This window comes from Microcaecilia unicolor, chromosome 6, assembly GCF_901765095.1.
Source record: "Microcaecilia unicolor chromosome 6, aMicUni1.1, whole genome shotgun sequence".
NCBI lineage: Eukaryota > Metazoa > Chordata > Amphibia > Gymnophiona > Siphonopidae > Microcaecilia > Microcaecilia unicolor.
The window spans coordinates 290,896,702-290,919,295 of NC_044036.1; the positions used below are offsets into that span (position 1 = coordinate 290,896,702).

The following is a 22,594-nucleotide window of genomic DNA, read 5'->3' on the forward strand; positions in this document are numbered from 1 at the left end:
CGAAAGAAATAAACAATTGGGCGGACTGTCTGTGGGGCTGTGTCCGCTCCAGATAGAAGGCCAACGCTCGCTTGCAGTCCAATGTGTGCAACTGACATTCAGCAGGGCGGGTATGCGGTCTGGGAAAGAATGCTGGCAAGACAATTGACTTATTAAGATGGAACTCAGACACCACCTTTGGCAGGAACTTAGGGTGAGTGCGGAGTACTACTCTGTTATGGTGAAATTTGGAATAAGGAGCATGAGCTACCAGGGCCTGAAGCTCACTGACTACGAGCTGAAGTAACTGCCACCAAGAAAATGACCTTCCAGGTCAAGTACTTCAGATGGCATGAATTCAGTGGCTCAAAAGAAGGCTTCATCAGCTGGGTGAGGACGACGTTGAGATCCCATGACACTGCAGGAGGCTTGACGGGGGGGCCTTGACAAAAGCAAGCCTCTCATGAATCGAACGACTAAAGGCTCTCCAGAGATGGCTTTACCCTCTACACGATGATGGTAAGCACTAATCGCACTAAGGTGATTCCTTACTGAGTTGGTCTTGAGGCCAGACTCTGATAAGTGCAGAAGGTATTCAAGCAGGTTCTGTGCAGGACAAGAACGAGGTTCTAGGGCCTTGCTCTCACACCAAACGACAAACCTCCTCCACTTGAAAAAGTAACTCTTTTTAGTGGCATCCTTTCTAGAGGCAAGCAAGACACGGGAGACACCCTCAGACAAACCCAACGAAGCAAAATCCACGCCCTCAACATCCAGTCCGTGAGAGCCAGAGACTGAAGGTTGGGGTGCAGAAGCGCTCCGTCGTTCTGCGAAATGAGAGTCGGAAAACACTCCAATCTCCACAGTTCTTCGGAGGACAACTCCAGAAGTAGAGGGAACCAGATCTGACGAGGCCAAAAAGGCGCTATCAGAATCATTGTGCCGTGGTCTTGCTTGAGCTTCAGCAAGGTCTTCCCCACCAAAGGTATGGGAGGATAAGCATACAGGAGGCCATTCCCGCAATGGAGGAGAAAGGCATCCGACGCCAGTCTGCCGTGCGCCTGTAGTCTGGAACAGAACAGAGGCAGCATGTGGTTGGTCTGAGAGGCAAAAAGGTCCACCGAGGGGGTGCCCCACTCTCGGAAGATCTTGCGTACCACTCTGGAATGGAGCGACCACTCGTGCGGTTGCATGACTCTGCTCAGCCTGTCGGCCAGACTGTTGTTTACGCCTGCCAGGTATGTGGCTTGGAGAAGCATGCCAAACTGGCAGGCCCAACGCCACATCCTGACGGCTTCCTGACACAGGGGGCGAGATCCGGTGCCCCCCTGCTTGTTGATGTAATACATTGCAACCTGATTGTCTGTCCGAATTTGGATGATTTCGTAGGACAGCTGATCGCTGAAGGCCTTCAGTGCGTTCCAGACCGCTCGGAGCTCCAGGAGGTTGATCTGAAGATCTTGTTCCTGGAGGGACCACACTCCCTGGGTGTGGAGCCCATCGACATGAGCTCCCCACCCCAGGCGAGATGCATCCGTCGTCAGCACCTTCGTGGGCTGCGGAATTTGGAATGGACGTCCCAGGGTCAAATTGGTCCGAATCGTCTACCAGTGCAGCGAACTGCGGCAACTGACGGACAGGCGGATGACATCTTCTAGATTCCCGGTGGCCTGGCACCACTGGGAAGCTAGGGTCCATTGAGCAGATCTCATGTGAAGGCGAGCCATGGGAGTCACATGAACCGTAGAGGCCATATGGCCCAGGAGTCTCAACATCTGCCGAGCTGTGACCTGCTGAGATGCTCTGGTCTGGGAAGCGAGGGACAGGAGATTCTGCGCCCTCGCTTCGGGAAGAAAGGCCTGAGCCGTCTGAGAATTCAGCAGAGCTCCTATGAATTCCAGAGATTGGACTGGCTGGAGATGGGACTTCGGGTAATTTATCACAAACCCCAGCAGCTCCAGAAGGTGAATAGTGCACTGCATGGACTGAAGAGCTCCTGCCTCTGAGGTGCTCTTGACCAGCCAATCGTCGAGATACGGGAACACGTGCACCCCCAGCTTGCGTAGATACGCCGCAACCACCACGAGACACTTCGTGAACACCCGTGGTGCAGAGGCAAGCCCAAAGGGCAGCACACAATACTGAAAGTGCCGTGTCCCCAGACGGAATCGGAGATACTGTCTGTGAGCTGGCAGTATCGGGATGTGTGTGTAAGCGTCCTTTAAATCCAGGCAACATAGCCAATCGTCTTTCTGAATCATGGGTAGAAGGGTGCCCAAGGAAAGCATCCTGAACTTTTCTCGGACCAGATATTTGTTCAGGCCTCTCAGGTCTAGGATGGGGCGCATCCCCCCTGTTTTCTTTTCCACAAGGAAGTACCTGGAATAGAATCCCTGCTCTTCCTGCCCGGGTGGCACGGGCTCGACCGCATTGGCGCTGAGAAGGGCGGAGAGTTCCTCTGCAAGTACCTGCTTGTGATGGGAGCTGAAGGATTGGGCTCCCGGTGGGCAATCTGGCGAAGTGGAGATCAAATTCAGGGTGTATCCGCACCGCACTATTTGGAGAACCCACTGGTCGGAGGTTATAAGAGGCCACCTTCGGTGAAAAACTTTCAACCTCCCCCCAACTGGCAGGTCGTCCGGTACGGATACTTTGATGGCGGCTTTGTTCCCATGGATCCAGTCAAAAGCCCGTCCCCTGCTTTTGCTGTGGAGGCGCAGGAGGCTGCTTAGGCGCACGCTGTTGACGGGAACGAGCGCGCTGGGACTGTCCCTGTGCCTGAGGAGGCCTTCGGGCTGGCTGGGTGTACCTACGCTTGCTGTAGGCGTAGGGTGCAGCCTGCCGGGCCCGGGAAAAACGTCCACCTGCAGAGGTGGATGTTGAAGGCGCCCGGTGGGAGAGCTTGTCGAGGGTGGTTTCCCGCTGGTGTAGTTGGTCCACCAACTGCTCGACCTTCTCGCCGAAAATGTTATCCCCCCGGCAAAGGACATCCACCAGCCGCTGCTGGGTGCGGTTGTCCAGGTCAGAGGCATGCAGCCAGGAGAGTCTGCGCATCACTATACCTTGGGCCGCAGCTCAAGATGCCACATCACAGGTGTCATAGATACCCCTGGACAGGAACTTTCTGCACACCTACAGCTGCCTGACCACCTCCTGAAAAGGCCTGGACTGCTCCAGAGGGAGCTTGTCGACCAGGACCGCCAGTTGCCTCACATTGTTCCGCATGTGGATGCTCGTGTAGAGCTGGTATGATTGGATGCGGGTCACGAGCATGGAAGATTGGTAGGCCTTCCTCCCAAACGAGTCCAGAGTGAGAGACTCCCGCCCCGGGGGCGCCGAGGCGGTATCCCTCGAACTCCGTGCCCTCTTGAGAGCAGAGTCCACAACCGCCGAGTCATGAGGCAATTGAGGCCGCATCAACTCTGGGTCTGTGGATCCTGTATTGGGACTCCGCTTTCTTGGGGATGGTGGGATTAGATAGTGGCATCAACCAGTTCCGAAGCAGTGTCTCCTTAAGGACATTGTGCAATGGCACCGTGGAAGACTCTCTAGGTGGTGATGGATAGTCGAGGACTTCGAGCATCTCCTCCCTCGGCTCATCCACAGTGACCACGGGGAAGGGAATGCAGATGGACATATCCCTGACAAAAGAGGCAAAGGAGAGGCTCTCAAGAGGCGAGAGCTTCCTCTCCGGTGAAGGAGTGGGGTCAGAGGGAAGGCCCACAGACTCCTCTGAGGAGAAATATCTGGGGTCCTCCTCCTCCCCCCACGAGGCCTCCTCCTCGGTGTCGGACATGAGCTCTCTCAGCTCAGACCTCAACCGGGCCCGTCTCGACTGCAAGGAACCACGTCCTTGATGATGGCGTCGAGCGGTAGACTCCCGCGCCGGCGGGGACGAAGCTCCCTCCATCGACGTCGACTCCACCTGCGTGGCAGTTGACACCAGTGCCGCAAGCGGCGCCGGAGGCCTCAGCATCGGGCCAGAGCCCAACGGCGCCGGGGGTGCAAGCACCCCCGGGTGCCGGCAGAGCCTGGCGCATCAGCCCTTCCAGGATCCCGGGAAGGATGGCTCGGAGGCACTCGTCAAGGCCCGCTGTCGGGAAAGGCAGAGGGGCTGGTGTGGGTGCCGGTGCCGGAAGCTGCTCGGGTCCAGGAGACGGTACCGAGGTACCCACGGACTGACGCAGCGACACCTCTTCAACCGAGGGGGAACGCTCCTCCCGGCACTGCCGCTTCCTGGGCGTCGAGTCGTCCCTCGAAGTACCGGAGCTGGCAGTCCCGTGCGCCGTGGGCGACCGATGACGGTGCTTCTTGGCTTTCTTTCGATGCCCGTCATCGGCGCTCGGCGGAAGAGACGAGGAGGAGGTGGAGCCCCCACCCGGCCTCGAAGTATCGGATCAGACAGGGTTCAGTCCCGATGGCCCTGAGCAGAGGGAGTGTCCGGGGCAGACTGCCCGCACGGCCGCTCACCCCGCCGTCACCGGCAGGCCGGTGGGCCAAAGGTACCTGTACTCCTGGGGTCGGTGCCAGAGTCAGCGCCGACTTCGTTGACATCGGTACCAAAGACCCAGCCGTCGACACCGAAGCCGTAGAGGTAGACGTCGAAGGGCCAGCACAAGTTCCAAAAAGACGGTCCCGCAGAACTTGCCTCGCCACCTGTGTCCGCTTCCTTAAGCCGAGACACAAGGTGCAGGTCTTGGAATTATGCTCCGGGCCGAGGCACTGGAGACACCAAGCGTATCGGTCTGCGAGATCTGCCGGCCGCACTGACCACACTTTCTGAATCTGCTCGGGACCTTCGAGGACATCGACGGAAAAATCGCGTTGGCAAAGTCAAAATCGTCGATGGTGGCGGTGAAAAGCACACCCGAAAAAGAAGAAACGACCGCGGCCGCGACGACGCGCCCTCGCAGCTAAAAACGACGAGGAAAACTCTTCTTTTTTTTTTTGAAAAAATAACACGCAAACTTCGAAAAGAGAAAAACCGCTGCTAGGCCGCAATCCGGTTTCCAGGGCTGACTAAGAGAGAGACGGGAACACGTCTCTCTCCAGCGCAGAATAGAAATAAAAACTGAGCGGGAACGGTCGCACACAGGCGGGAAGACGGCCGCGCATGCGCGGTGGGCGTGCCCTGCGTGCGGGACCGCCCGCGAAGTTTTCTTCCGGTTGCTGGGGGCTGCCGTGGTCGTCAACCCAGTCGTGAGAACAAGCAGCCTGCTTGTCCTCGGAGAATGAAGATGACATAACAAAAGAAAACCTAAGCACCCGAGAATTTATTTTTCAAATGAAAATTAAGTCAAAAAGGACTCCCAGATAGAGAAAAGAATTGACTGTACGAGTCAAAGACTCAAAAAGAAAAGGAATGATGGATGGCTTAAGACGAACACCTGTAAACCGACGAGCTATAGTCTTTTTACGGTTTCAGACTACCTATAAGTGGCTAACCACTATAATACAACAATTAAACAAGACTGTAAGGGACCTAAAGTAAGGAGAGACAGAAGATGTCAGAAAAATCAACAGGATGGTATCTGCACAGAAAAAATAGTTTTATGTTGAAATCCTGGATCAAGGTTGCTAACAGGCTTAGAAAGATATTGAACAAAAGCAGGGAGCGAATGCAGCCTTGGGGTATACCACAGGACAGAGGTAACCCTTGTGATGAGGAAGGAGCTATTACTAACATAAGAAGAAAACCATTTGAGAGTGAAGGCGCTCCAAAAGAAAGGAGTAATCTACCAGGTCAAAAGTCAGATAGGTTAAGAGAAACTACGAGAACAATTTCACTGGCATCAAGAAAAGAAGGAAGTTCATTCAGAATGGCTGTACCAGTCGTTCCAGAGTGCTACAGTGGAAGCGAAAACTTGACTGGCATGGGTGAAACAGAGAAATGTTTAATGTGAGAAAAGAAATTGTTCAAATACAATTATGAAACAAAGATTGGAAACTGGATGGTAATTTTCTGGTAGAGTAGGGTCCGAAGAAGAGTTTATTTTTCATTCTTATATCCCCCTATTATCCAAAAACAAGTTTTGGTTCAATGTGGATTACAATTAACAGATAAGAAAAATAACAGCTACATTTTACAGGTACAATCAGTAACAGGTACAATTAACCACACAATTTCTGAAAAGGTAGATTTTTAATTCCTTTTTGAACTGAAAATAATTTGCAGTATTTCTTGTATCCTTGGGAATTGAATTCCACCATTTAGAACCTAGATAACTAAATCCAGCCGTATAAATGGATTTGTAAATTATATTTCTACAGTTGGATAAATGAAACAAGTAATCTCTGGTTCCTGGACTCACATTTCTTGGTGATAGATCAATTTGCCAAGTACAAACTTCTTTAATCATTAAGAAAATTTATTCTAAGTCCTTATATTAACTGGTGAGTGCTCTTTTTTCAAAGCATATGTTTTGCACTTTACATACAGAAGAGCTTCAAATTAGATTAACAGTTATACAATTTACAAAGGATCTTAAAACTCCATTTACTTGGGGATAGGGGAGTGGGGGATTGTCATGGCTGAGAGCAGCAGCAGAAGTAGTAGTAATTGGAGGTATGGGAGGCAGGATCCATCTTTGGCCACTGAACTGGACCCAGGAAGGGAGAGACCAGGATAAGGATGGGTGAACGAGGAGACTGAGCCCTGAAGAGGGAGAAAGAAATGAGAGCTTTGCTTTAGGGGAGGAGGGAGAGAAGCACACCTGGAAGAGAGGGCACAGATAGAGAACTGCAGGTCAAAGAGTGTTTAGAGCAGGAGTTCTCCATTTGCTAGAATACACTCACTGGTATGAGAGTGCATGGCAAGTAAGTCTCGCAGGAATTTCTGAATCCATTTAGATTCATAACGAGAAACGATGAGGATGATGAAAGTGGAAAGTGTGTCCATTTCATTTTGTGGTGAAATACTTCAGTCCCCAAATGATCTCGCTATATAATTAAATTGAATTTCTGATAGCCATATACTACCTTTTCACTCATTTTCAGCCAATGAGAAAACAGCTTTCATGTAATAAATGGGGTTTTCATTAGCTCCTTGGGACCGCATTTCTTAAAAATGCTTCTAGTCAATGAATGACCTAGGTGTCACTGTAGACAATACCCTGAAATCTTCTGCCAAGTGTGTGGCAGCAGCCAAAAAAGCAAACAGGATGCTATGAATTATTAGGAGAGGGATGCAAAATAAGACCAAAAATATTATATGCCTCTGTATCACTCCATGGTGCAATTTCACCTTAAGTGCTGTATTCAATTCTGGTCACTGTATTTCAAAAAAGATATAACGGAATTAGAAAAGGTTCAAAGAAGAGCGACCAAAGTGATAGAGGGGATGGAACTGCTCCCATATGAGATTAGGGCTCTTCAGCTTGAAAAAGAGATGGCTGAAGAGAGATATGATTGAGGTCTACAAAATCCTGAGTGGTATGGAGTGGGTGGAGATTAATTGATTTTTCACTCATTCAAAAAGTAGAAAGACCAGGGGGACACTCAATGAAATTGCATGGAAATACTTTTAAAACAAATAGGAGAAAATATTTTTTCACTCAAAGAATAGTTAAGCTCTGGAACTTGTTGCCAGAGGATGTGATAACGGTGGTTAGCATATCTGGGTTTAAAAAAAGGTTTGAACAAGTTTTTGGAGGAAAAGTCCATAGTATTTTATTGAGATGGACATGGGGAAAGCCACTGCTTGCTCTAGGATTGGTAGCATGGAATGGTGCTACTGAGTTTCTGCCAGGTACTTGTGACCTGCATTGGTCACTGCTGGAAGCAGGATACCAGGCTAGATGGACCATTGGTCTGATCCAATATAGCTATTCTTATGTGATATCAGAACTGTGGAATTACAAAATTCCAAAGCTGGATGCTCAGCAGTACCCCAAAGGTAGGAATAGCAAACAAGATTACCCAGTAAGCTCCCTGAAAGCATGCTTAAAACATGTGTAATCTAGATCTGTATAACTGCCTCCATTATATGCAAATCTCTTACAAGGTTAGTATTTTGTATTTATTTTAGAATTTTAGCATCCCAGGCTGTCTTGGATACAGATATCCTTTTAGCCCCTTATTAGGTATGTGTCCCTTTTGGGTTCATATATGATTGATGTTCACCAGGTATCCACATTCATGTTACAGATCTATTCTGACACATAATGTAAGTGATTTTATATGAGCCAATTTTTAATATGTCTAACATGCAACCCTGTCGTCACTTTTGTTTGCCATTGTAGGGCTTTATTCATTTGTATGTATTTTAATTATGCATTGTCATCAGTTTTAAAACTCTGCATGTTTTTTGTTGTGTTTACTGATGGTTAAAGATCTGCATGGTTTTGTTTTTAAGTATTAAGTATGTTGCCAAGTTTTCTATTCCACTTTTTCAAACTGAATATTTTAATTTGTTTTTAATTGAAGATTTTAATTTATTTTTAAATTGTTGATTTTAATTGTATTATGTATGTCTGATTAACAGTGTACTGTAAATCCCAATGCAGCCTTATAGGCGAAACATGGCCAAATCGGGTATTTAGAAATAAATCTTCTCAGCTGTACATCACTTGGTCTGCTTTTTACTGTCTGACAATATTTCCCATATTGATCAATGAATCCAATATTCAGTCTGCTTATTCAGAGTTTCTGGCTGTTAAGACTGGAAATCTTGTACACAGATACGAGGCGCACTGATCTGATTTGACAGAACAGTTCTTTATAAACTGTATTAGCTTTCTTTGTATAGAAGAAACCTGTGTTAGTCAAACACCAAGGAGTAGCCTAGTGGTTAGTGAAATGGACTTTGATCCTGAGGAACTGAGTATGATTCCCACTGCAGCTCCTTGTGACTCTGGGCAAGTCACTTAACCCTCCATTGCCCCTGGTACAAAATAAGTACCTGAATATATGTAAACCGCTTTGAATGTAGTTGCAAAAACCTCAGAAAGGCGGTATATCAAGTCCCATTTCCCTTCCCTTACCCATTGGTGTGGCTCTCACTGGCCCAGGAGTAGACACAGAATTTCCTTCAGCTGATTTTTGGGTTGTATCCGTCCTAAATGGATTCCTTACTTGCTGATACATCTTGACTGCATTAAGAATTATAAAAGCTGCTGAGTGAAACAGCTTAAAAAAAAAAAGCAAGCCTAGAAAGTGTTCTTAGAGTACTTCCTGTTAATGCAGACATGGTAAAATCTGTTCATAATTATTAGTTATCTGTTTGAACAGAAAATGGCTGATTCTCGCTGCTGGCAATAGGAAGTTAACGGCAGAGAGGGAATCTCCCAAGGTACTGTCTTCAAATGAGTTAATTTTGTGCATTCCATTACAGAACTGAACTTCACTATCCCGTTATATTAGAGATGATCTGAACCTCTCAAATGTACCCCCAATACTCATCTCAACACTTGCATTGTGCTAAAGAGAGCTGCCTCCTGGCACTCATAAGTAATATATGCAGGGAATACATTAAATTTGTACCTGGAAATTCCTTTTACTTGGGCCAGTGGTACCCAATACATTTGGGACAATTTCTGTTTCTTTATGCTCTGTTTTCTTGGTCTCTGATTGCATGTTAGTATTTGAAGACTTTCTTTTACCACATCAGTAATGCCATTATCTTTTTCTCTTTCAGTGCAATCTCCAGTTTTCTTTCATCAAACTTTTCAATAGTGGGAACAGGAATGACTCAGTTGGAGACAATGTCTTCGTTCTCCACAGTTCTGACAAGGTCATAATCACAGCATTTGTTCTGGCACAGCCACCTTGTGTTTACAAGTTTCAAATGGATGAGATGTGCTACTTTATTGTGGCTTTCTTGTGTAAAGGCCTTGTGACATCAACATGACACTTTCAGCAATGAGATATAACCCCAGCATTACAGAATCTGTAAGTGCCTGTTTTTTAACTAGGTTTTTTCTCTGCTAGCTGTTGAGTAATCTTGCCAGAGGTTAATTCTCCAGTGTGGTTTCCAATCTAACAGGCCGATGCTCAAAGGTCCGGCGCTAAAGCCAACAGTGCAGACCCCATAGCGCAAGATCAGCACAGAAACTTTACTCTGCAATACTCAAAACAACTGGTATTCAAATTTTATACATGCTATGAAACCAAAAGCATGGGGGAGGAGCATGCCTGGTGCATTCGCACAAGAGTTTCACAGTAAGCACAGCTCTTGTGTGCATGCCCATGCAAAACTGAAAGTGCAACCACACATTGGCACCATTCTTCTGCGCTTAAATATCAGCCTTTCAAGTGAAAACAATTTTTTAAATTACTATATTTAAAGATGCAGAAGAACGACACCAATGCGTGCTTGCAGTTTGTTTTGCTTGGATACGCACACATTTGTTTTTCACTATCGGTGTTTATAGGCTGCATGGGCTTTTTCCACATCTAAAAGAAGACAAAACAGCAGTTTAAAGTGAGAAATTCTGAAGAAATCCTCTCGAAAACCTTCAATACCACCCCCAAGTTGGTGGTAAGTTTCCAGCGTTAAGGGCAGCATTTGTTTCTGTGCTGTTCTTTAAGCACTGGAAGGGAATACCAAATGACCTCAGTAACATCCGCGGAGTACATTTTAAATACAATCTGCAACCATCGTTGGTGCACGTTTCCCGCACTACAGCCCTCTCTGAACATTCTGTGCACACTAACACGTGTACTAACTCCGGTGCTAAGTTTTGAGTATTAGCCCCTAAGTGCAGCACAAAACAGGCTGATTTCCGTATTGCAGTCTATACATATTTTTTAAACGTAGAAACATAATGGCAGATAAAGGCTAAATAGCCCATCCACACCATAAGATCCTGAAACACAAACAAACACACACACTTAAGAGGCTCTTTTACTAAAGTGCGGTAGGGTTTTGCACTTACCGCACATTAACAGCAGAAATTAATGTGCAGTAAGTACAAACTCTATATAGTAAATATAGGGGGGGGGGGGTGGATTTCCAGCATCTACTCTTATTTACTAACAGGGCTGATCATTACCACGTAAATACAGCATATAATGCAGCCCCAGTCCAAACCTTACGAAATGCAGCCACTCATCTCCTCTACCCCGTTTCCACCCCTAGACCTGTTCCCCTCATCTGATCCCTTTACAGGACCTCCCAATCTGACTCCCGAGAAGCCCACCCCCTCCCCTGGTACTTACCCAGAGATGATTTCTAGTAGTCCAGCAGACCAGGGTGGGAATGGTCCCCCTCCATTCTTGCCCTATCCAGTTCCAGGTGCAAATATGGCAATGATGACCTGAAGTCAGATAGGGCAGGAGGACCACTCCCATCCCAGCCCAATAGACTAATTAGAGGCATATTTTCAAAGCACTTAGCCTTTCAAAGTTCCATAGGTTTCTATGGAACTTTGGAAGGCTAAGTGCTTTGAAAATATGCCTCTAAGGGATTCCTTGGAAACACTTAGGGAGGGCTTGGATTCAAGAAGAGGGGCTTCTCAGGCATGAGATGTGTGGGGGGGGGGGGGGGGAAATCAGATCATGAGGGAAGCTGGGGACTTGCAACATTATATCTGTGGCAATGCTACCAGACTGCCAGTAGCATGGCTGCACTTACCACCTGTTCCTGAGGTAGTGATAAGTGCAGCTGCACTATAGGCATTCTTAACAACTAGCATGTGGTACTAACCCAAGAACCAGTTGTCATAATCAGCCTACTCTGCCAACCTGCCCAGTGATTAATGCATACATCGGCACGCACTGTCATGGCAACTCAACAGTTACTGCTCATTAATTCAAACATTAGTTGCCTAACGCACTTTAGTAAAAGGATCCCTTAATCTTTCATCTTAAGTTCACTTCTCCTTACCCATTCCTGTGCAGGATTTATCTTGTTGTTTCTGAAACAATACTCTGCACTTCCTACTGTATTTACACTTTAACCATTTGTTTTATCTTATTTGTTGGTCTGATTCTTAAAAAAAAAAAAAAAAACCAAACAAAACCACCATCTATTTTTATAATAATGTGGCTTCTTTCTCCCTACATACTAGTGGATTCTCACTTACTCCTTCTGTTTGTTGGAACACTTGCCCATATATAAAGAGAGACCAGCTGTACACATTTGTTTTCATATGAAATTGTCTGTTGACAAGTATCGAGACATTTAACCAACATCATCTATTTCTTTAAGACCCATACTGCTTTCAGCTCTTAGAAAGTACAAACTTTGCAAAAGTACTAGTTCTTACAGACTGAGTAGGTATGGAGGAACATAAGTGTTGCCATACTGGGACAGACCGAAGGTCCATCAAACCCAGAATCCTGTTTCCGACAGTGGCCAATCCAAACAGTGGCAAGATCCCAAAACAGTACATTTTATGCTGCTTATCCTAGAAATAAGAAGTGGATTTTCCCAAGTCTATCTTAATAATGGCTTATTGACTTTTTGTTTAGGAAGCTAGCCAAACCTTTTTTTTAAACTCCGCTAAACTAACTGCTTTTACTACATTCTCTGGCAACAAATTCCAGAGTTTAATAACACTTTGAGTGAAGAAATATTTTCTCTGATTCGTTTTAAATGTACTACTTTGTAGCTTCATTGCTTGCCCCCTAGTCCAAGTATTTTGAAAAGAGTAAACAAGCGATTCACATCTACCAGTTCCACTTCACTCATTATTTTATAGACCTCTATCTTATCTCCCCTCAGCCATCTTTTCTCCAAACTGAAGAGCCCTAGCCACTTTAACCTTTCCTCATAGGGAAGTCGTCCCATCCCCTTTATCATTTTCGTCGCCCTTCTCTGTACCTTTTCTAATTCCACTATATCTTTTTTGAGATGCGGTGACCAGAAATGAACACAATATTCAAGGTAAAGTCGCACCATGGACCGATACAAAGGCATTATAACGTCCTCATTTTTGTTTTCCATTCCTTTCCTAATAATACCTAACATTCTATTTGCTTTCTTAGCCGCCACAGCAAACTGAGCAGAGGATTTCAATGTATCATCAACAACGAAACAGAGATCCCTTTCTTGGTCAGTGACTCCTAACGTGGAACCTTGCATGACGTAGCTATAATTCGGGTTCCACTTTCCCACATGGATCACTTTGCACTTGCTCACATTAAACGTCATCTGCCATTTAGACACCCAGTCTCCCAGTCTCGTAAGGTCTTCTTGTAATTTTTCACAATCCTCTTGCGATTTAACAACTTTGAATAACTTTGTTTCGTCAGCAAATTTAATTACCTCACTTGTTACTCCCATTTTTTTTGTTACATTTGTACCCCGCACTTTCCCACTCATGGCAAATGTTAAAAAGCAACAGTCCCAGCATAGACCTCTGGGGAACCCCACTATCTAACCTTCTCCATTAAGAACACTGACCATTTAACCCTACTCTCCGTTTTGTATCTTTTAACCAGTTTTTAATCCAAAATAGGACATTACCTCCTACCCCATGACTCTTCAATTTCCTCTGGAGTCTTTCATGAGGTACTTTTTCAAATGCCTTTTGAAAATCCACGTACACAATATCAACTGGCTCACCTTTATTCATGTTTGTTCACCCCTTAAAAGAAATGTAGTAAATTGGTGAGGCAAAATTTCCCTTCACTAAATCCATGTTGGATTTGTCTCATTAATCCATGCATTTGAATATGCTCTGTAATTTTGTTCTTTATAATGGTCTCTACCATTTTGCCTGGCATCGACGTCAGGCTCACTGGTCTATAATTTCCTGAATCATCTTGTTTTCTTGTTCTTATGTTCAGTTTTCCAAAATCTTTTTGGGGCCAGTCTACAATTTCAACACTGTATGAAAGCACACGAACTGCAGGACTTACACGCTTATATCTTGTTCCATGCTGTTAAGAGCATTTTTCAATATTAGTTTTCTGCCTTCTGACGTATTCTATTCTGATCTTTTCTCTGTGTGTACAGGGTTGCTGTACCTCCTTCTGCTCCTAGATATTTATATGCACTTTCGTGCTCAAACTGTTTAGAAATATTCATCTGTCTGGGAGATATTTTCAGTTTTCCAATGAAGATTACCCTTGCACATTTGTCGAAGTCAAAAGTCATCCTAATGCCATCTGAAAAGCTCTTCACTACTTAAGTTCTTCTGTCAAATGGCAGTTACAGGGACTATAAAGCTTCAACATCGCATCTGTGGATGATTTAGCCAAGGCATAACACCTTCTCTGAAATAAAGTCCACAGCCTAAATGAGTTAATAAAGGTACTCAGCAGATTTAGTGCCAGACAAAATAAGAGTGATGACAGGGAATCCTCCCTGGAACATTCCGTGTTGATATAAGGAACAACTATCCTTCATAACCCAGAGTGTAGTTTGTTATACGTTCATGGTGAACTTGCACTCTATCGATCCAAGATTCACACACTACATTTAAGGCAATTTATTATCCAAGAATGCAGGATGATGTCCAAAACCTTTCCTATAGTCAATCCATGTTATAGCTGGGTTATAATAGCTTTATTCAGCATGGAGCTTGCCTTTTCCATTACCTATACTACATTGGGTAGCCATTCTGGATTATCTATTGTGCTCTACAGAATCCTCATACACGTTTCTCCAGAACTTTTGTTTGAAGCTTTTGTGGCTGAAGTTTTAACTGCAGTAATATTGTTCCCCATTTGCTTGTTGAATTGCTTTGGCTTCTGTCTCAATAGTATTACTTTGATATCTTTCCCGTTTCTTTATTTATTTTATTTCCACATTTTTGCACTCCTGGATTTACTTTCAATTTGTTATTGGAGGACATAAATTTAAACGATTGAATTTTGGACATCTCTTGTTTTTCTGATGTCCTCAATCTACTGATACCTCCATATTGGGATGTGCCACGTACGATCAAGTGATCTGAATGGCAATCGCTGGAGACAAGATTTTGGGTTCAAAGGACCACTGGTCTGAACCAGAATAGTACTTTTCTCAGGAAAAGCCTTGAGATTAGCACAAATATCCAAAAATAGAAATGCAAAAAGAGGCAAAACTAAAATTACCAATCAACCATCCATTTTAGAGCCTAACCTCCCCCCTACAGCGCCTAAAAGCAAGAGCTTAGCCTTCCCAGGGATATCTGTCAATCTTAATAACCCAATGAGTAATAGTGGATAAAAACAGAATGGTTGCCTAGGTATTGTTTTTAGGGTTACCTCCCCCTGCCCCCACCCCCATGCCTTCTTGTTAACACAATACAATCAATTAACTTGCTGCTTTGGGCTGAATCGCCACATCACGCAGATCAACCAAGGCTTCATTGCCACCCTTTTGCCAGATTCTGTTTATCCCATGCCTTTTTAATTCCCCTTAGTGAGGTGTTCTGAAAGAACAGCTTCCACTAAACAAATTATTACATTAGCATAGTGAAAAGAGCTTTCTATACTTACCACAGCAACTAGGCTGCTTGTCTATAAAAGTTTCCTCTTTGCCAACAATATATACCCCAGACATTTCCTATTCTCAAACACGTGTGCGTTTATAATAATCTGTATTTTAAATTACTCACATTTTCCAAATCCAAGATCAAGGTGAGTTATAAGTAGGTACACAAGTTATTTCCCTGTCCAAGTGGGCTTACAATCAACTCACAGAATAAATGTAATGCCTGTAATGAAGTGCTTTTCTCCATTAGCAGGTGTAGTGCTCCCCAAACAAATACAAGTATTTCAGGTCAATGTACTGCCAAGAAAATGTATCTGAGGCAGCTAGAAGCAGAAATGAAGTTTGTATTTGTAGCAGAGCTCAACTGTCTAGACCAAATTAGGAAGCAGATCAGAACAGCTGGCCTCAGAAAAAGACATGCAGTGATTTTGAGGGTAGGAGATGCCAAATGTATGTAGTGGTTTTATGTGGAATGTTGGTCTAAGGGCTAAGTTGAGACACTATAAATTCATTTTATTCTACTTTCTTCAAATTGGTATTGAACCAGTATCCACAGAGTGAGGTTCATTACTGTTATGGTATGTGCAACAATAACCCATTTGCAGATATTGCCTGAAAGAAGCCAAGCATTTCAGCCACTGAGTGGTCTCTGCTTTCACCTTGTGAAGTTCTTTAATCAATGCTGAAGGAACAAGATCTTCTTTTATAATCACCTTTCTCCTGCTATTCCCATTTATTCACTGGCTGCATCACTGCTACAGCAATCAGGCAGCAGAAAGACAAATGTATATGAAATTCTTCAGTTATGATGAATTATTAGGAATAGAGAAGGGATAGATTGCAGAAACATTACTCTCTACATGGCAGCAAATAATTTTCAATGCCTACAGGATTAACCTGAGGGAAAGTTCTCTAACAGACCAGAATGCACTGGGACAAGTCAGGAAACCAAGACTAGAGTGAAATCTCATAACAACGTGGACTTAGCACCACTATAAACAGTCTAACAAAGTCAGATTTCACGAAACATTTACAAGCACTAGGTCGAACCTCCAAACATAAATTTAAATACTAAAAACAGACAATGAGGGAAACAGAAGCCATGTTTAAGCAACAGAGGGAAGCAGTTCTAGAGATAAAACAAGGAGGGAAACAGAACAAAATGGGAGAAAGCACAATGGAGTGGTTATCAGGCAAGAATAAATTCAGATTATGAATAAAGACAATCTGAAGGATGTAAACAAATGAGACTGGAAACAGTAGTAATAAAGTATGTATGATATGCTTGTATTTGTAAGCAGAAGAGCCCAGAAAATTAATTCAGAAATTAAAGAACTAGCAAAGCATGAGTGAGAGTCCACATAACAGAAAAGGGAAAGCAAAATTCAGATTACACTATAAAGGGCGGGGGGACCAGATGTTCTGTCATTGTCAAGTGTGTGCACTTTTCTTAAAAAGGGTGCACTATTTGTACATAATGCACACTCTTTTCTGAAGGCTATGTATTCACACAGTCTTAGGAAGTGTATTCGCTATATGCACACTCTTTTCTGAGCGGCATGCTATCATGCCATTTCAGGAAGTGTGCGCACTATGTGCAAATGGTGTGCCCTCTTTTTGGTGAATAATGGTCATTACAAATGTCTGCCCATCCCTATTAAATAGCCAATGCTCTATTAGGACACAAATGCAGCAAATATCCAAGACAGCAGTGGGGGCATGCACTTTGAAGAACATCTACACACACAAATCTACCATTACTTCACATACTATACTGAAAAAAAAAATCTAAGCTAAAGGCTGTTGAACTTCTGCTACCCTTATTATTCAGAACCTGAAGCAAAAAAAAAAAAAAAAAAGGGGATTAAGAACTCTGAATAATCCACGAAAAAAAAGGCGCAACTACCACAATTAACTGCCCAACAGCAGGACTACTAGCCCACTCAGTCGGCCAAAAAGTCAATTTACCAAACAAAATCTGTTTTTGTTTACAACTGTTACGCAACAGATACCGGACTCGTTCACTTTTAGTAATTTGGCCTCCTGCAAGTGAACATTTATATTAGAACAAATTCAAACTGGATCAATTGATCCCACATACTGTCTCCTTCCTCTCTGGTGTTTCACAGCAACGCAAACTCGAGCGGAGTCGGTGAGAGAAAAATCACGCCGGGAACAGTAAGGACAGAAGCGCCAAGAAAGAATTCTCTGAAAATCCTGACCACTTACATCTGTCCAGCAGGGCAAGAAAACAATCTAATTCGTTGTAGAAACTACACACGTAAGACGCGCAACTAAAAGCAGCTTCACTTGCGCCAGCTGTTGCTACTGCCTGCGGCACCTTCACACTCCAGTGCAGCTAGTAAAAACTACACAGGCAGGCACACAGCCGGGCTGAGCGCTGCGGCCCCCAAAGGCGCCTCCTCCCCGCACAAGCTGAACACAAAGGAGCTGGAGCCTGGGCCTCCTGCTCGCTTACCTTCCAGATAACAGCTGGAGGATGAGGAAAGCCCCTTCTTGGACTTACAGCCCACCAACTTTAAGCAGATTTCCAACATTTTCAGTTGCCGCGGACGACGGGCCCGGGCCGTTCCCTCGGGCGCTCGTAGGGCACGAGAGCTGTTACCCGCTCCTCCCCACCGACAAAGGACCCGGCGCGCCACCGCCTGACGTCAGCCGCGCGTACGCTTAACCCTCTCATTGCTGCAAGTGGAAGGCTGATATGCAACCCGCTCTCGGCTCTCATTGTACCATATGCAGAGGCTGCATTAAGGGAGGCGCAGGGTACTCGAGTCCTCAGGCATGAGTCCAACCATAGAAGCCAACTTTTCACAATGATTAAGGGTGCTAAACCCATCACAAACAAACTACATGTCTCTGGCCAGACTGAAAGCATTTGCTTAACACGAGGGGTGCTCACGCATCTACGAACTGGCAGTTATTGGTTCGTCCAACTGTACTTAATGTTTGTGATTATAAAACAAACGTGTTCTAAGTGGGAGCAGGGATTTATTTGGCCATAGAAAAACTAGGAATACAACATTCAATTTTTCATAGTAAGAAACTGCAGTAACAGTAGGACCAATTGGTTCTTTTTTTTTTTTTTTCTGCCACCATCCAGTCTGCCCACCACTACGTGCAAAGATATACACATCGGCCACCAGTCCTACATCTAGGATAGCATACATCAGGGCACCATATTCCAATACCAACTCTGTTGGCAATCGTGCAGTTTCTGACTTGCAGAAAATAAAAGACCAAAATGCAGCATGGAGGGGGTAGCTTAAAACATTGCACAGTTCTACAGGTAAACTTAAGTGCTCAGGTGCTGAGCGTCCAGTGCATTTTTTTCTAGCAAATAAGGAAAAATTATGTTGTAACCTGATAATTTTCTTTGCTTTAATCATACCAGACCAGTCCAGACAAATGGGATGTGTCCATCTACCAGCAGAAGGGGACACAAAATAGTTCCAAGTAAACCGCCCCTTAAGGGTATCGTGCAGCCTGGAATGTTCAGTATTTCGAATAGCCAAGCAATGGTGCTCTGAAGTCTAGAAGAAAACATAGTTAATACCAAACAGGCAAACTCTTGGAGCCAATATGCAGAACCTCACGGTTCCTGCTTGGCCAAAGGCAACTGCAACCTCCCCTCACAGTAAAGTAAGCGGGAGGGAATGGTTCATACTGAGCTTGCCCAAGCACATAGAGATCTACCCCTGAATCCGGGGAAAGAACTCCATGATCCCAAGTAACAGGTGTCATACAAGTGGCAGATTGAATAAGAAGTAGGCAGTGCTGTAGGACATCCCACTGTATTGAAGAGTCGTGGAACAGCCAGGGATACCTAAAGGAAACAAAACTCTGACAAACTTTAGCCAGGGAGAGCATCTGGACTGGTCTGGTATGATTCAAGGAAAGAAAATTATCAGGTAAGAACATAATTTTTCCTTCCTTGTCATCTATACCAAACCAGTCCAGACTAATTGGATGTAGCAAAACAGTTTCCCCAAAGATTGGGGGGGGGGGGGGGGGGGGGAGAAAAGAAGAATGCAGAAGGTTGAAAAATCACTGATCAGCAGAAAAGGATTCGAATATCCGAACCACCAGGCTACCAAAATGCACCGAGTTAAGACACTAGAAAAGGAACTGAAGCCATATGACGTAAAGCAAACGTCCTGAGCAAAAGAAAAATTATGCACCCCTGGCCCAAGAGTAGCAAAAGAAGCAGCAAAAGATACTCATGCCAATGGACCCCCCCCCCCCCTTGGAAGGAAGGCAACAGTCGTATCTGAGCAACAAGGAGAAGAACAGTCTCTCCTAGACCAGGATCCACTTCTACGAACTCTGGAAGGACAAAGACTAACTCCCAAACCTGCCAGTCTGCCTTGAGTCCAAAATGGTTGGATGAAGCGACCCTAACAAGTACTAGGAGTACGCAACTCCAAACAGTGCGCCACACTTCACAGAACAAAGGAAGCAAGGCCCAGGAACCACCCAGACCCACGCCTAGTGAGAGAATCAAACTCCACAAAACAAGAAGAGACTCCAGAGTCGAAAGAACCAACTGGAGCACTAGTCTCTCCAGGAGAACCATGAAGAAAAGGGCAACAGCATACCAGGGTACAACCGTAGAAAGAGAGTACTCCTCAACCAGCTCGCTCTGGACTTAGGGATGAAAGAACAGAGCCAAGGGAACAAAAGGAGACAAAATGAAAGAGAATCGAGAGCCACACTGTGGCAAAAAGAACTCCAAGGTGCCAAGTAGCCACAAAAGGAGCAGAGATGAATTCAAACTCCAGCAATGGAGAAGCTGCTCGCCAGCCACCAAGAGGCTAAGGCAAGGTGCCACAGGAATGGTAGCTAACAGGAGACAAGACAGCCTTGTCTAGCAATTTAAACTGCGGTATGCCACGGCTGTTGAGAAGTTACTGTATCCAACCTGCAGAAAAGAGCTGGGGTTGACTGACAAGATGAAACAGTGCCCAACGGGCAAAGGTGAAAATACGCTCCATAGTCAGAGACTGAACTGTGCTCGTGCTCAAGGGCCAGAAACGAAGCTGTGCTCAACATGCAGCGATGGAGCTGTGCCCAACAAACAAAATGCATAGATGGAGCCCCGGGGAACAGCCAGAGAAGAAGGTGCTGCCAGGAGGCCAACAGGAAAGGAGCACAACTTGTGGAAATGCACACCTGGCACTGCACTCCCCTGGCCCAGAGGGACTAAAACTACAAGAAGAGAAGGTCCTGTGCCCCAAGAGCCACTCTTGGCCCCCAAATGGTTTCTGAGCCACAATGTCCGCCCTCCTATGCAACCAATACGGAGCAGCAGTCAACATAGAAAAAGAGCTCCCGCCAAGAGGGAGGTAAGCATCACAGATCTGGAATCCTCAGACCATAGGGAGCAAAATGCAGCCGGAAGGAACTCTTGCAAGGCCAGGGACAAAGAGGAAGCTGGCCACTAACACCAAACTGAGGAAAAACCAGCTAAGGGAGAGTCAAACTCCACACCTAGAACAGAGACACTTCCCTGCAGAAAAGTAGAGAAAAGCGCAGAGCTAAGAGGCAATAATCCAGATGCACAGCAATAAATCTGCTCAGCAGGAAAGAACTGCGCGCCTTACAGAAAAAGGAAGGAGTGCCAAATGTGCCAGGAGAGAGGCGCCTGAAACTAGAAAAGACAAAATCCGCCTGTGCCAGGCTAAAACTCCCACCTGAAAGCAAGGGACGCAAGAAAGAGCTGTGGCAAACTAGTCCTAAAAAGGCACATTCCCATAAAGAGACACTGAACTGAGTCCAAGCAGAAGACTGGCAAGAATGGCGCTCCCGAGGGTACTCAGAAGAGGGATTTGAGCTAGCAGTTGCACACCAAGGGCAACTCGGACCCCTGCCAGAAGGAAAGTACCCTGCAGACAAACCAGAGCAGACAGGAGGGATCCAAGGGGATGAGAGAACCAGAACCTCCCTAAGGAAAGGAGGAAAAACTGCTGCCAAAACAAGAATCAAATAGCAGGGGCATCTCAAGCAAGATGCCTGAAGCAGCAGAGACCGGATGGTCTGAAAAAGAACTGACCAACAGCCGCGTAAGGCTGACAGGAAAGAAAAAAATAGCCCTGGACTAAAAAGGCCGAGCCTGCAGCCAAACGGAGCCAGTGAGAGACTTCCCTCACTTTATTTTTTTATTTATTTATTTTTGTTGCATTTGTACCCCACGCTTTCCCACTCATGGTAGGCTCAATGCGGCTTACATATACAGGTACTTATTTGTACCTGGGGCAATGGAGGGTTAAGTGACTTGCCCAGAGTCACAAGGAGCTGCCTGTGCCTGAAGTGGGAATCAAACTCAGTTCCCCAGGACCAGAGTCCACCACCCTAACCACTAGGCCACTCCTCCACTTTGGAAATTTTAGACTAAGACCTCCTAACCGCAAAGGTACAAAAGTTCCATCAACGGGGCCGCCCTCTAGGACCGAGAAGAGGAAAAAAAACAACTGAGTTTCGTGATCCAGACACGAGCCGTGTCCCACAAAAAAAAAATCAAAGCAACTGGTACCAGCTTGGAAGGGTCCAAAATCGGAATCAGATGCCGGCCAGCGAAATTCAAAGAAACTTTGCAAGCGGCCCCCTAGAAAACACTGCCAAAGGTGGGAAAATAAATCAGGTAACAGGCAAGAGAAAGAAGGAAAAACAAAGTTTCTTTCTTTTTTTTTTTTTTTTAACAACCTTCTTCACTAGTGACAGGAATTAATAAAGGTTTACCTCACAGGCAGAAAAGGAGGGAAAAACAAAGTTTCCTTTTTTTTTTTTTAAACAACCTTCACTAGTGACAGGAATAAATAAAGGCTTACCTCAGAGGCAGAAATTCAGATATACCTACCACCACAGAAGAGAACAACCCCACAGGGTAGACAAGTTACACCATGCCACAATCAACCATCACCCTGCTAGAAAGACAGCCAGGGGAGGGGAGGGAACCAAGGTCACTGAATATCACCCTAGCTGGTAGATGAGGAACTCAGGACCACTGAGTATCATCTAAAATTAGCCCCAACACGGCTACCAGCACACCCCTGGTTCCACTGTCATCAGAAGAATCTGGGACAGGAGCTACCAGCCAGCAATCCAGAGCAGCTGCACGATCCGTCCACCATTCGCTAGGAGACAGAGAAAATACTGAACATTCCAGGCTGCACGATACCCTTAAGGGGTGGTTTACTTGGAACTATTTTCTCTGTCTCCTTCCGCTGGCAGATG

General features: G+C 45.4%; 1 protein-coding gene across 2 annotated transcripts in view; it reads right to left on the reverse strand.

Annotated features, from left to right (window-relative positions):
- The window catches only part of ABL1 (ABL proto-oncogene 1, non-receptor tyrosine kinase), a 190,379-nt gene that overhangs the window by 82,185 nt on the left and 85,600 nt on the right, over nt 1-22,594 (reverse strand). The window contains exon 1 of one of the 2 annotated variants that reach the window (XM_030207822.1): nt 17,823-17,981. The exons of the other annotated variant lie outside the window; for it this stretch is intronic. Within the exon in view, the coding sequence (XP_030063682.1) occupies nt 17,823-17,901 (79 nt within the window). The 5' untranslated portion in view covers nt 17,902-17,981. Of the gene's footprint in view, nt 1-17,822; nt 17,982-22,594 lie in introns of those variants that run through there. 2 annotated transcript variants of the gene reach the window in all.